Source organism: Strigops habroptila, chromosome 3 (assembly GCF_004027225.2).
Source record: "Strigops habroptila isolate Jane chromosome 3, bStrHab1.2.pri, whole genome shotgun sequence".
Classification (NCBI taxonomy): domain Eukaryota; kingdom Metazoa; phylum Chordata; class Aves; order Psittaciformes; family Psittacidae; genus Strigops; species Strigops habroptila.
This window is the reverse complement of record NC_044279.2, coordinates 21,988,948-22,004,635: the sequence shown is the minus strand read 5'-3', so window position 1 is coordinate 22,004,635 and position 15,688 is coordinate 21,988,948. Positions and strand designations below refer to the sequence as shown.

The window sequence follows — 15,688 nt, the reverse complement described above, 5'->3', positions numbered from 1 at the left end:
TTTGCATAATTCAACAAGGTATTGCATCCTGAAAAATCTAAGGTATTATCAACAGACAAATAGTCACCTATTTAGATCAAAGGAGTATTTGCTGATAATTTATGTACAGAAAACTGCCATGTATTACCTTCCTTTATGTTTGTATCTGTGAAAGTACCTGTAAGTATGCTAAATTACCTCTAAACATTTAAGTAATGTAGTCATAATTAATATAAGAAAATATTAGAGTTATCACCAGGATCTTAGATAAACTAGAAAAGGAGATTATTTTGTTGAGAAAGTGGTGATCAGTGCAACCATGGAATGGGATTCATTTCACTTAACTTGAGCAATCTAGAAGTGGGGTACCTCATCCAAATTAGTCATCTAGGCCTATCTGCAGTCCATAAAGAGAGATGGGCATCCTCATGGGGTAAATCATACCAGTCTAGGTAGCTTACTAGGACATGTGGAGGTTGCCTGCCAGAAGTTAAAGAATGAAGTAAATCCTGACTCATGAGCTCCACCCAAGGGCAATTCTACAAGCCCTGAACATGCGCTAGTCCAGAACTAGAATTTGGGTCAAAATCATTATGCCCAGACACGCAGTTAAACCAGTGTCAATTCAATGTAACAAATACACCTCTCCTCCCCTGTACACTGATTTTAGCATAAATTGTGGGACACTTGTGCCTCTACCTGACCTTTCTTAAGAACCCTCCATACAAAAACACCCATCTCAAATACTGGATACAAATAATATTCTGAAAACACTAAACTATAATTGGTATATTTAACGGATACACTTATCCATTAAAAGCCAAATTCTGACCTCTTTTTCTACACTGATTTATACTACAGCCCATTAAGAATGCCCCATTCATTTTGCTGGATCTATTTCTGCAAGGAAGTTCTACTCAGTAGATCTGTTTACAGGTGACCAATCTGAACTCCCTTGCACAAAAGGTGAGCAATTACTTATAAATCAGGGGCATTTCACAGGTGAATAATTATTCAATGTATTGAAAATGTTCGTGATATAAAAGCAGTCCATCCTAAATGTTTTCACTGTTGCTTCATGAAATTATGAAAACAGTTAGTTTATCTATACTAATATTCTAAAATTAATGTAATTATTAAAAATATAGATTTACTTGGAGTATTGGTGGTGTCTAATATCAGAATAACCTGGGGCTTTTTTTATATCAAACATAATTAACCAGTAAAAAGATCATAATAGAAAGATTAAATAATTTCCTTTGGTTCACTATTTTCTTTTACCTTGTGTTCATATTTGTTTTAACTTGCTGAGAACCTGTAAATCAAGTATTAAATAATAGACAGGCTGGTTTGTAGGAACTTCTGCACCACCAATTTATGATGTAAGTCACCCTGTATTCCAGTGTATGTGTGAGATGACATTTTTCTGCAGTTACATTACAGAACAAACAAGCTACTCCTTTTCTCATCTACTGAAAACTGCATATTGGTATATTTAAATATATATCTTGGATCATTGCATACTACAGAAATATTAAAAATAGCTTATATATGTTAAACTGCATATTAAAAATACGTTTTTCCCCCTCAGAACAGCTAATCGATGCAATAAAGCAATGTTTGTTTGTGGTTAGCAGTCTTCTGTAAATAAGGGCCAAAAGCAGTCAAATCCTGCTTGTGATCAGCAACTGAGCACAGAGGGCACTATATCCTTGCTCTACCTGCTATACCAGCTAAATCCCCTGAGTGTGGCTACACTCATCTTTTATTTGGATAAGGAATGTAGTTTTGAACAAAACTTACTGCTCCCACTTTCACATGGTGCAGCAGCCTTGCTGTGCAAAATCCCAGTGCCTTTCAGTGGAAACTATACGTGAGGAAAAAATTCTTTACAATGAGTGTGGTAAAAATACTGGAGCACGTTGTCCAAAGAGGTTGTGGATGCGCCATCCCTGGAGATATTCAAGGCCAGGCTGGATGTGGTTCTGGGCAACTTGAGCTAGTTGAAGGTGTCCCTGCTCACTGCATGGGGTTGGACTAGATTACTTTTGAAGGTCCCTGCCAACCCAAACTATTCTATGATTCTATGAAACCGTAGTATGAATGCCAGGAATACAGCTATGGCTCTCCAACTCAAAGTACACTACTAACCTGAAGTAAAATCTATTGAAATAAGTACACTGAGGACCTCAGATGATCATCATCCACTGCTTTGCTCTGCAGAGGTGCACTGTTTGATAACATAGACATGGTCTCAGGGCACCTGGGCTGCCTGGGGAGAAAGGTACCTCACAAAGGTGCCTCCTTCTCCACCCAACTGGTGTCCCCCATCACACAACAGAATAGGAAAAAATAGTATTATGAACCACTACTCGACAATATTGAAAAATACTTTGAACTAAAATAACATGCCTGCTACTGATCTGGGTGATGAAATTTCACCTCCAAAGTTCTCAATCAGGTTAGTTCACAGACGGTGCTAGAGTGGCTGGACAGTGGTCAACAAGTCTGAAGGATGAGTAACCTTCCACAAGGTTAGAAAGAGCAGATCAGCCTGTCTGACCACATCCAAGGACATTGAAAACTATGCAGCTAATGGTCCTTTCTGAAGACTTAAACTATGTTTCATTGTACTATTTGTACTCTAATAAAGCATCTAGTCAGGTAGCAAGTATGCAAGCCCAATATGCATATGTATAAAATGTTTAAGATTGAATAATGGTATAGATAATGTATATACAAAATTAAAACAGTTCTTCTAGTCCCCTCCCAAGGCATAATTACAAGAACTTTGCTTAGAATGGAAAACAACAAATATTTTTTTCTACCTGTAAAAGGATACCTGGGACTCAGGCTTACACATAACATATCTTTCACAGAAAGGCTCTGTTTGCGGCAGACTAGGAAAGTAAACTGATGAAAGAATGGCACCATCAACTTTCCCATTCTAATAGCATGTGTGCAAAGTGTTTGGGCCTGCACTGGAAATGAAAGAGTAACTTACCATTGTCTCCCAGGAACAAGAGCTGTGTACAGATGACAATCTTACATGTGTGACATCTAAGTTACATCATAAGTAATATTGATTACAAGTTTTCTGAGGCTACAATTGAGAAGAGGCAGTTCCAGAGTTCACAAAAAGCAACAATTTGTTCATTAGGATATGCCACTCTCGCAGAGCCTCTGAGCTGCAATAAGAATTTCTGGATTCATAAATTGCTAGCAAACACATCAACATGTGTGCACATGCATATGTGTATTAAAAGTATTCCAACTTGGCAGCAAGTGCATAAAATCTAAAGTGGCAAGATACTCTAGTTAAATGACTGTCCAGTGGAATATGATTCATAACTTTGTAAAACACTATAAATCTAAAATTGATACATTTCCTGACAGAATACAAGACTCAAATTCCTATTTCTGAATAAAATTGTAGAGAAACGAAGACCTCCATGGAGTATATCACCAATTTTTTCTCTAAATTAGAATAAGAATTTTTTTTTTAGTGAAATGTTTTGTAGGTGAATTAAGCTTTGACAGCATGGGTGAGAAGTGATATTCCACTGCATATATTATAAAGAGATCTAGAAATAATAACAATTGGTGAAGCAACAAAATGGATGACAGCAAGTGAAATGAAGAGATCAAATTAGTGAATGGGGAGCAAATGCTAGGTCCCCTGATTTGACACCTCTCAGACATACTGAGTAATACCTATGCACCTTAGCAGTTACTAGAATGAAATACTATTCAACTTCAAACTTCTGAATTTCTTGAGTTTCTGGAATACAAGCCAGAACTGGGTCTCTGTAAGACAACTGAACGTGTATATTTTGATCAAATAGACCTTAAGGTATGGTATTGTAGCACTTACGAGTCTATTAGTCACTGACAGCAGAAAGACAGCAGGGTTCATGCCTGCCAGTTCTCCACTATCAGGAGAGGACTTGATCTAAACATTCTGACCTGATGAATAGCACATGAAAGTCCGTATTTCAGCTTTGCTGAACCATTTGGCAGAACGTCACTAACTATTCTCAGACATTAACTTTTTCTTTGGAATTTACTACCCAGGTTTTTAAATTGGGAACCAGACAAAATCTGCAAAAATGGTGAATTTATGGCCTATGGTATACCATAATAAAGGGATTAAACTTCATTTAGCTTATTGGAAGATGTCTTGGTGCCACCTGGGACATGATCTATTGTCCTAAAACCAAAAGTGAATGTTCTCTGGCTCCATATACTATTTAATGACACATGATGCAGTTTGATTTAATGCTACATTAGAGTCAGCATGGGACTACTGCCATGCAGCTACCTGTAACACACAATCTTCATAGTTCTGAGATAATGTCCAAAGCAGATTAATAACTCAGACTATCACAAATACTACTTAGTCTCTTGTGTCCAGTTGATGTGATGGATAGCAAAGATTCAACAGTCAGCTTGGCTTCTGTTTATCATGCTGTAGACTACCGTGATCTTTACATAGAATTACTGTACTTACAAAAAACAGCAATAGACATTTTATGAAGATTAAAAATAAGTCAAAAATCCTTCTGCAATGTGTCTATAGATACTTCAAATGGCAAAGAACAAAAAAAAATGGCAAAGAACAGCAAAAGAAGAGAAAAAATAAGAAATTGAACTTTTTACCTCGTATGACTAAACATACTGGTCACAACATACAAATTGCACAAAGAGCATGCAGCACTTTATGTGTGCTCGAAAACAGTCCCTCCTGAGCCTTAGTGCCTTTTGGGAATTGTGGTACAACTCACCATGTGTCTCAACTGCATCTATGCTGATTTTTTTTTTTTAATTTTTTATAGGTCTCATCAAGAATAGAAGACTACTGTAGGAGTGATTTTATGGTAATAGAACCATTACTCAAACTAAAAAGCAATGCACTGTACCTCTGCAATATTTCCTTTCTGCTACTGAACTTCTCAATTTGTTCTATAAATATTTCAAAATGTGGCTGCATATATATATATGAGTAAATCTACTTCTTTTTATTAATATTTTTAGGTGCAATGGTATTTTCAAAGAGGTTAAGAAAAAAAAAACAAATAATAATAGATCTGTAAAGTTCCTAGGTATGCATAATGTCTATTTTGCAGCACTGTGATTTTTTTCAGTGAAACAAATAGTTCAGTTTGATGGGGAAAATGGAAATTAGACTAATTTACACAGGTCTCTATATGCTTTTGGAAACTCTTCCATCTTTATTTTTAGCAGTGCAGTTAGTCATTATAGCCAGTTAAAAAGCTGATTAGGTTTGCAGAGTAGTTAAAATGCTAACCATAAAAAAATAGGGAGAGACTACCTCCATAGGGATGTGCATGAAGAACCTTTTCTTAAGGTTTTTGTTAGGGTTTTATTAAAAAGCCACATATTGCTGTTCGAAGACTGTAAATACTATGATAAATACATGCTGTGAAGGCATGCTATGGGGAAAATCCAGAACAAATCTCAATTAAACTATATTTTCTTAAGTCAGATTTGAATATGAGGCTGCAGTTTTACACATTGAAACATCATAGTATAAGCAACTTTACTTCATGTCATATTTCTCTCCGCTTATGTAGGAAAACACAAATCATAGAATCATAGAATGGTTAGGGGTGAAAAGGACCTTAAGATCATCTAATTCCAACCCCCCTGCCATGGGCAGGAGCGCATCACACTAGACCATGTTGCCCAAGGCCCTGTCCAGCCTGGCCTTGAACACTGCCAGGGATGGAGCATTTACCACTTCTTTGGGCAACCCGTTCCAGTGCCTCACCACACTCACAGTAAAGAACTTCTTCCTTATATCTAACCTGGACTTCCCCTGTCTAAGTTTAAACCCATTACCCTTTGTGCTATCGCTACAGTCCCCGATGAAGAGTCCCTCCCCAGCATCCTTGTAGGCCCCCTTCAGATACTGGAAGGCTGCTATGAGGTCTCCACACAGCCTTCTCTTCTCCAGGCTGAACAGCCCCAACTTTCTCAGCCTGTCTTCATATGGGAGGTGGTCTAGCCCCCTTGTCATCCTCGTGGCCCTCTTCTGGACCTTCTCCAACAGCTCCATGCCCTTTTTATGTTAAGGACACCAGAACTGTACACAATACTCCAAGTGAGGTCTCACAAGAGCAGAGTAGAGGGGCAGGATCACTTCCTTCGACCTGCTGGTCACACTTCTTTTGACGCAGCCCTGGATACGGTTGGCTTTCTGGGCTGCGAGCGCAAAAATATCTACAAATATCTACAAGTGTATGCACAAATATATAGGTAAAGAGGACTTCAGCATTTTTTGTTTGAACGAAATCGCATATTAACATTCTGTGAGGTCAGTGGAAACAAGTCTGAGTACATTTAATTTAATTCTTACCCTTCTTTCTCAATTCTTCATCATTAATGCTGCTTTCTATAACTGTGTTTGGGTCTCCTGAAAGAGTGATGGTGCAGACGGTCAGTCCCACAATTTAATTTTATTTTTAAAAAGCGTACTCTGGGATATCTTTGTTTCATTTTCAAATCTTTGTATTCATACTTTTGTACATTTCTTAAGAAACACAAGGTCTAGAAACCTACTCTAATGTGGTATTGAGAATTAGTAACTCAACAACCAAGAACTGGAGTTAACAACACAACACTGGGAATAAATCTGGTCAGTCCACAACATGAGGGTACGGGAAAATTCTCCAGGATCTAAATTTAAAGTAGAGCAAGAGGCATACCGTCTCTGTCATCTCCCACAACCATGGTGCAACCCCTTCCTCTTGAATAATTTAGGTAATCAAAGCGTGATTGCTCTCTTTGTCTTTATGATTATCTGCAGGACACAGGGCTGAGTGGAAAGCTTCTCATCTCCTCATTTCTCATTTCCACAAAGAGATTCCAGTGCTAAAGAAAGGCCGTTGAAGATCCCTGAAACATTCATGTCTCTCTAAAGATATTTTTACTGACTACAGAAAGCCTGCACCTGGAATGATCACATAAAGCGAGACTTCTTGTAACCTCTACAGACAGTTCAATCCTTGTAGTGCTCCACTCTTTTCGATTTTGCTGTAGTAAGACAAATGAGTTTTCTCTGCAAATGCCTGTCACCTTCCCGATTAAAAATGTTAATAGGTAGTCATTGAATTATTGTTTAATGCTTACTCAGTTAATGGCTGAACTGATATTTTGTTTTTAATTCCAGAAAGTTTGAAACAAAAAATCTCTAATATTTTTCAATGAACTATTCTAATTTTGATGATTTGATCAATGTACACTCAGAAACACATAGAGCTAGTTGCAAATCTATAGGGGCAAAACAATTACTTATTCAAAGTTTATGTGAATCATTGCTTTCTGTAAACTGGCAAAAATCAGAAAGGAAATGATCAAGCAAACAAAAAACCCACTATTTTATGTATTTTCAAAGCACAAATTCTTCTAGGAAAAATAAGCAACAGCTACCACAAATAAACAGTATTTTTAAACAGTTTTTAAAAAGCAGTTTTCTTTAAATAAACTATTTCAGCCATTACAACAGTAAACTATAATAATCAGTAACATATAAGAACAGAAGGGGTAAGAAGGCTTATGCCCTTTCATAATTCTTAACTTTGAAGGAGAGGAAATCCCTTTCAGGACTTTCAGTGCTAAAATGACTGTCGACTTTTACATGGAAAAGAAAATAGAGAAGTATTTTTTTTTTGCTATGAAGCATTTTCCAGTATGTTCAAAGGGAAAAATAAGTGCCTGAGATTGCATCCTGACTGTAGATAGTAAAATTTAAAGCTATGAATAGATAACTTGATGAAATAGAGAACAGGGCTATTGGTTTTGTTGTTGTTGGGAATTATAAATATCATATGAGAAAAAAATTCAATTACCTCCCAGCTAAGATAAACAGGAATGCCTAATAAAATATATCTCAAGCCTGAGAAAACTTTATACCTATCAATTTGTCTTTTTATATCTTTGGAGAGGGAGGTTTTCAGATTACGGCTGTCTCTCAAGCTTTTGGATTTCTTTCAGTTTATCACTGGCTATTGACAAGATATACAAATTGTGCTGATGATCAAAAGACAAAGATGATCTTCTTATCTACAGTGCCCAGATAAAATATGGGAAAATCAGGATAAATAGTATTTTCAAGTTCAGTCTTGAACTAAGTCCTGAACTAGAGATGGGAATAGATTCCCTTTAAGAACCGAGCTGAAATTTAGGACTGAGAAAGTACACAGAAAGTTTCAGAGAAAACCCACTGGAAGGAAAACTGGCAACTGGGATAGGCCAAGAATCAAAGTCTTCAATATTAAGTTATAAACAATTAAATGTAACAGCTCCTATATCCTTATTATGCAGGGGTTCATTATTCTTCTTTTTTTTTTTTTTTATCATTTACCGCTATTACTTCAGAGCAGATTTGGCCACAAAGGGAAAGAGAAATTCATGTGTGGGATATTCTCCTCTTTAATCTTTAGCAAACATCGAAGATCGCAGTAGGCTGATTTGTCTGCTTTGAGACATGTAATATGAATTACCGGCCAAGATTTCATTGCTGCCTCTGTCTCGTGCACAGAAGGCCATGTCAAATGAACTAGGGTGAGTCAAGATGCCATTTGCAATTCTTTAGGTTTAGACTGGGCGGGGGGGGGGGGGGAGGCGGGGCTCGGAGGAGTGTGTGTGTGTCATTCCCCATTCTCCACCTAGCATTTCTCCTTAAATCGTCAGAGGATTATTTTGAATTTCCACCTTCCTCTCTTGAATAAGCCTACTTAAAAGGAAAACATTTTGGTTATTTTTGTTATCCAACCCTTTATATTTGAGTTAGGTAAGCAAAGGGATTATGATGAATCATCACCTTGTTTCAGGTCTTGCTGCTGTCCAAATGCCTTTTCTATTGTACTAAGCCACCATCAAGTGGTTTTAGTCAAGGGTCCTACCACTTGTAGGTACTCTTGCTTGCAGAAGAATTCATAGCTTTTTTCCCTGCAAGTGAAAATTCATGTGCAACCTTCATATGAGACTGTCCATATCTTTAATCCATCCCTTGATACAATGTTAACATTCTGGGTGCAGAAAACACATTTATTTTTCTGTTTTCAAGAAGAGAGAGCATACCAAAGTTTTGTTTTGTAAAATATACAGATATTCATTTCAAATTGCAAATTACTTTGAATCTATCAAGATACAGCATATACATTTTATACACTACTTTTTGCTTGGCAATTCAATTTGACAGATGTGATGAGACTGAGACAAGTCACATAACCATCTGTGATAACATTTAGAGCTTCCCAAACTACTGCACATACACCACTCATTCTACCTGAAAAACTTCAAAATTATTACTTTCCACTTAAAATAGCAAAAACAAAATAATCCCTTCCCAGACATGGGTAACTACCCAGCCATGACTTACTGCTATATGAATCAAGGCCAATGAGTAAAGGATTAGAAAAATGAGCTATCATTTAGCTCAGAGAGGAACTGAATATCACCCTTCTTTGAGGGGGGGGGGGGTTGGAGTATGTCGTAAAAGGCAGAAGACAAGGCACTGCCATTGAAATGAGAGAGTGCATGCATGGCTTTCATATTTCTGAGACATAACTGCATTGCAAGGCTCAATGCAGTAAGTCTTTGAATTGACGGCACAGTACAGATACAGTAAATCTGGTGGTTCAGGAAGTGCAGAACTAATGGCGCATAAGCTTGGAGACTTCACAGTATATCTGACAAACCCAGAAGTGGGGTGCTGGTGTGCAGCTTTTATTTGCAGAGAGCTTGGAAGGGCACCCTCATAACAAAGGCTGCATGACAGCGTCATCAAGTAGCCAGAAATCTTGGAACTTTTATTCCAAGATTTTATTCCAATTTTATTCACTTGGAATAAGTGAATAAAACACTCACGTACCACATGGAAGATATTATCTGGTGAAACACTAGATGTGTTGGGGGAGGGGAGCACTGATCCATCCCAACACTCCTGGTCAGTTGCCAGCACCTGTAATAAGTGCTTGGAGCCATGTAAAGATGTTCCAGCTGTCCCAGCCATTGAGTCGGCTGCATTTGGAGCTCGGCTAAGGTGCCTCTATACAAACGCCCGTAGTATGGGGAACAAGCAAGAGGAATTAGAGATGTGTGCAAGGCTACGGGAATATGATGTCATTGGTATCACAGAAACATGGTGGGATGGCTCCTATGACTGGAGTGTCGGAATGGAAGGTTACAGGCTGTTTAGAAAAGACAGGCCAGGCAGACAGGGAGGGGGCTTTGCTATCTATGGCAGTGATAGGCTAGAGAGTATGGAACTCTGTCTGGGGACGGGTGATGAGGTAACAGAGTGTTTGTGGGTCAGGATCAAAGGGAAAACAGCAATGGGGGACATTACGGTGGGGATCTGTTACAGGTCGCCTGATCAAGAGGACTCTGTGGATGAAGCGCTCTATAGACAGATAGGAACAGCCTCACGCTCGCAGGCCCTTGTCCTCATGGGGGACTTCAACCATCCTGACATCTGTTGGAGGGACGGTACGGCCTGGCACAAGCAATCCAGGAGGTTCCTCGATTTCAAGCAATAGAGGAGCCGACGAGGAGAGGTGCCGTGCTTGACCTCGTGCTCACCAACAGGGAGGGACTGGCTGGAAACGTGACGCTCCAGGGCAGCCTTGGCTCTAGTGATCATGAGATGGTTGAGTTTGAGATCCTCAGGACAGTGAGAAGAGCATGCAGCAAGCTCACTGCCCTGGACTTCAAGAAAGCAGACTTTGGCCTCTTCAGGAACCTCCTTAGTAAGGTTTCATGGGATACAGTCCTAGAGGGCAGGGGGGCCCAAGACTGCTGGTCAATATTCAAGGATCACCTGCTACGTGCTCAAGAGTGTTGCATCCCAACTAGAAGAAAGCGCAGCAGGAGGGCCAGGAGACCTCCATGGATGGACAAGGAGCTGCTGAGGAAACTTAGGGGGAAAAAAGAAGCTTATAGAAGGTGGAAGCGAGGACAGGCGGCCTGGGAAGAATATAGGAGCATTGCCCGGGAAGCTAGGGACCAGGTTAGGAAAGCTAAGGCCCAGCTAGAATTAAGTTTGGCAAGGGATGTAAAAGATAACAGGAAAGGATTCTACAGATACGTAGCAAATAAAAGACAGACTAGGGACAATGTGGGCCCTCTCCGGAAGCTATCAGGAGAACTGGCTACCATGGATTTGGAGAAGGCTGAGGTTCTTAATGATTTCTTTGCCTCAGTCTTCACCAGCAAATCCTCCGACCACACCATGAAAGTCTTTTCCCTTGGAAAAATGTAGGGAATATGAAAATGAAGACCTTAGGCCCACTGTAGGAGAGGATCAGGTTCAAGACCATCTTAAGAACCTGAACGTGCATGGGACCTGATGAAATCCATCCACGGGTCCTGAAGGAGCTGGCGAATGAAGTTGCTAAACCACTGTCCATCATATTTGAAAAATCCTGGCAGTCAGGTGAAGTTCCCGATGACTGGAAGAAGGGTAATATAACCCCCATTTTGAAGAAGGGGAAGGTGGAAGACCCAGGGAACTACAGACCAGTCAGTCTCACCTCTGTGCCTGGCAAAATCTTGGAACAGTTTCTCCTGGAAAACATGCTAAGGCACATGAAAAACAACGAGGTGGTTGGTGACAGCCAACATGGCTTCACTAAGGGGAAATCCTGCCTGACCAATCTGGTGGCCTTCTATGATGGAGCCACGGAACTGATGGACAGGGGCAGAGCGGTTGACGCCATCTACCTGGACTTATGCAAAGCGTTCAACACTGTCCCACATGACATCCTTGTCTCTAAATTGGAGAGACATCAATTTGATAGATGGACCACTCGGTGGATAAAAAACTGGCTCGATGGCCGCACGCAAAGAGTTGTGGTAAATGGCTCAATGTCCAGTTGGAAACCTGTAACGAGTGGTGTCCCTCAGGGATCGGTGTTGGGACCGGTCCTGTTCAACATCTTTGTCGGCGACATGGACAGTGGGATTGAGTGCGCCCTCAGCAAGTCTGCCGATGACACCAAGCTGTGTGGTTCCGTTGATACGCTGGAGGGAAGGGATGCCATCCAGAGGGACCTTGACACGCTTGTGAGGTGGGCCAATGCCAACCTTATGAAGTTTAACCAAGCCAAGTGTAAGGTCCTACACCTGGGTAGGGGCAATCCCAGGCACTGCTACAGGTTGGGTGGAGAAGAGATTCAGAGCAGCCCTGCAGAAAAGGACTTGGGGGTGTTGGTTGATGAGAAGCTTAACATGAGCCGGCAGTGTGCACTTGCAGCCCAGAAAGCCAACCGTATCCTGGGCTGCATCAAGAGTAGCGTGACCAGCAGGTCGAAGGAGGTGATCCTGCCCCTCTGCTCTTGTGAGACCTCACTTGGAGTACTGCGTACAGTTCTGGTGTCCTCAACATAAAAAGGACATGGAGCTGTTGGAGCGAGTCCAGAGGAGGGCCACGAGGATGGTAAGAGGGCTGGAGCACCTCCCGTATGAAGACAGGCTGAGAGAGTTGGGGCTGTTCAGCCTGGAGAAGAGAAGGCTGTGTGGAGACCTCATAGCAGCCTTCCAGTATCTGAAGGGGGTCTACAAGGATGCTGGGGAAGGACTCTTCCTTAGGGACTGTAGTGGTAGGACAAGGGGTAATGGGTTCAAACTTAAACAGGGGAAGTTTAGACTAGATATAAGGAAGAAGTTCTTTACAGTGAGGGTGGTGAAGCACTGGAATGGGTTGCCCAGGGAGGTTGTGGATGCTCCATCCCTGGCGGTGTTCAAGGCCAGGTTGGACAGAGCCTTGAGCCACATGGTTTAGGGCAAGGTGTCCCTGTCCATGGGAGGGGGTTTGGAACTAGATGATCTTAAGGTCCTTTCCAACCCTTACGATTCTATGATTCTATGAAAAGTAAACACTGTCACAAAAAAAAAAATCAAGGAAAATTGATGACATGTATGTGGTGTAGAAAAATGGGTATTGCTGCTGCCGCTAGTCACAGAAATGGTGGTCTCTACCAGCGATGCTGGGGGTGGTGGCAGTAGTTAAGAAAATGACACTGGGAGTTCTGCTATTAGGAAAAAACTATCTACACAAAAACCAACATAAACAGTCTCCTATAGCCATAGAAGACTAAAGGTAACACTCTGGTAATAAACTTTGCAAGGGACAGCAAAAAGCCAACATCTCATAGGGGAGACGAAACCCAGAGCTAATAATGCGACTGCTATATTAGCTTTGTGTCAGGGTATGATGCCTGAGCAAGCAGGCTTGCTTTGAGAACACCAGTGGCAGTTACATAGAGTTTTTGCTTTAACTTCATAGACACTTTAAGCTTTATAATACAAGAGAATCCTGTTCTTTTCATGTGAAGACAACTAATAAGAATGTATTGATTTGATTTTTACTCCACCCTCAAACACAGTTTGTAAACTAAATAAGGAATTCACGACTTGACCTATTATGAAGACCTCAGTAGTTTAAACAGGAATTTAATTTTCTCTGCATAAAATTCAGGGATAACAGTATGAGGATTACTATGATATGCCTCTTCACTAAAAAAACAATTATATTGACTACTATAGATGGGGTGAGAGAGGAGGCCATTGAAAACATGAATGGAATTGAACCATAGCCACAGGTCTTTAACAAAACCTGTACTGTCATTTGTGCGATCTGTGCATATTAACTAACCACTAACTTTGTCAAACATTGTCCGTGATTTTTTTTCTTCAGGTTTGAAAAAAATTGTCACACTTTTCTTCAACACAGTAATATGCATTGGGGAATTGAAGGGATCAAGTAGAGTGCCAAGAAAAAAGCGATTCCTTTCCTGCACTCTTGTAGACAATTTATAGATAATGTTTTATTTTCACAGTTACCTGTGCATTTCTTGATATTGCTATTTCTTTTTCCATGTGATCCTAACTTGCATCCAAAGTTCTCCTCCCAAAATTCTGCAAACCAGACATTTCTTCGATTGTTAGCAAGTGTTCGGCTCCGAAAATATCTATCGAATCCTACATTTAAGAGAAGTGAAGGAAGCATTAAAATATGATACAGCATAAAAATAGTCATTTAAAGACAATAACAAATTTTGCATAAATATCAGAACAAAAAAAAAAGCTTTAGGCACAAACTACTATAATAAGATATTTTTATGAGCATAGTAGTATCCAAGGATTAAAAAATAGTATATTTTTAATTATCCTGTATTTGCTGTAGAACAAGAGTTTTTTCAATAACCACAGCAGTTAAAGAGTCTCTAAAGCTCCAGCAGAATTCTACCATTAAAAAAAACCAAAAAAACCAACAATGTAGATAGGGAAATAAATAGCTTAATTTTTAATACACAGATGACACAAAGAATTGCATACCTACAAGGAATTAGACAGACTATAATCACTACTTAGGCAAAGACTGTGGTCCAAATAAATTTAATTTCAAGGTCACCTAAAATCACTGTGTAACTCTCCATTGAACCAGAAAGCTTCCAGCTTCTCTTTCTATTTATATATTTACTGACCCCAGTTGAGAAACTAAAGATTCCTGCTTAAACCTGATCAGATGCTGCACCAGTCTTAGCCCTACAACCCAGCAGCCATAATGAAATAATGACTAACACATACTATCTGGATTAAGCTCTTTACAAATATGTCCATGTGGCTAAATTCTCCAAGTAGTATCAATAGTGCTCAGTTTTTCTAATCATTTACCAGTTTAGAGCACCTACCCAGACAGTAAGAGGTGTTACTTCATGCAGTACCCTACTGGGAATAAGGTGTTTCAAAACAATAACCTCCTCTTCAACCACTAAGCCAGAAACTTTGTTAATATAGTGACTTCTTAAAGTAAATTTAGGAGAGGAAAGCAGAATCTAGATTGATCTCCTCTCAGGACAATGAGCTGACTTATATCACCCACTCAACACTCTCCTTTTTTCTCCCAAAGAACCACTAGGCTATGGATAAGAAGCTCTTCACCACACATGTTCTCATTATTAGACAATTGTAAGATTACCTAATTGCAGATTCATCATCTCCTCATCTCAACAGAGATATTAAATGAATATTGGATTAGGCCAACTCAAGTTACTTACTTAGAAAGTTTTCCCTGATTTCCCTGTAATCAAGGACTACATGATTTCTAACTTTTCTTTTTTTTTTTTTTTTTTTTTTTTTTTTTTTTAAGAAAGCAAGGGTGCTTGAACATTGTCAGAAAATGAGGGGTTTGTGCCATGTGCATTCCTACCATCTATTGAGGTTCTTTTGGGCAGAATGGTTACTGCTCCTTCCGCAATCTCCTCCTGCTGCTGAACTGGCGAAATTTTTGATCCCCAACTATCTGAGCCAATCCATAGGAAATGTCCAGACTGATTAGCTTTTTTGGCTGCTTCCAGTATACGCCTGCAAATACACAACAAATGTCTAGTTAGAGAAACTGCGTTTACAAAGAATTTGATAATCCGCAGCATTAATTCTGGCTATGCATAAGTAAGCTTATACTAACCAATTAGTCAAGAGTTTTCACAGTCTGAAGCATATTCAAAAACAGCTGTAGTGAACTTAAGATACAGTACTGTACAAATTAATTTGTTTAATCTTTAGTCATATTTTTCTAGCATTCTTATTGGTTTCTTCCTTTTCAGTCACCAAATAATAATCTATTCGAGCTGCACTCTTAGGAACTAGCAACAGGTTAGATCTCCACAGAATGGACCAG

General features: G+C 39.6%; 1 protein-coding gene across 8 annotated transcripts in view; it reads right to left on the bottom strand.

Annotated features, from left to right (window-relative positions):
• GRM8 (glutamate metabotropic receptor 8) overlaps positions 1-15,688 on the bottom strand; it is a 358,348-nt gene that overhangs the window by 173,567 nt on the left and 169,093 nt on the right. For all 8 annotated transcript variants that reach the window (XM_030480296.1, XM_030480300.1, XM_030480299.1 and 5 more), the window contains 2 exons: positions 15,218-15,372; positions 13,849-13,986 (listed from right to left, as the gene is read on the bottom strand). In XM_030480296.1, the coding sequence (XP_030336156.1) occupies positions 13,849-13,986; positions 15,218-15,372 (293 nt within the window). The remainder of the gene's footprint in view (positions 1-13,848; positions 13,987-15,217; positions 15,373-15,688) is intronic.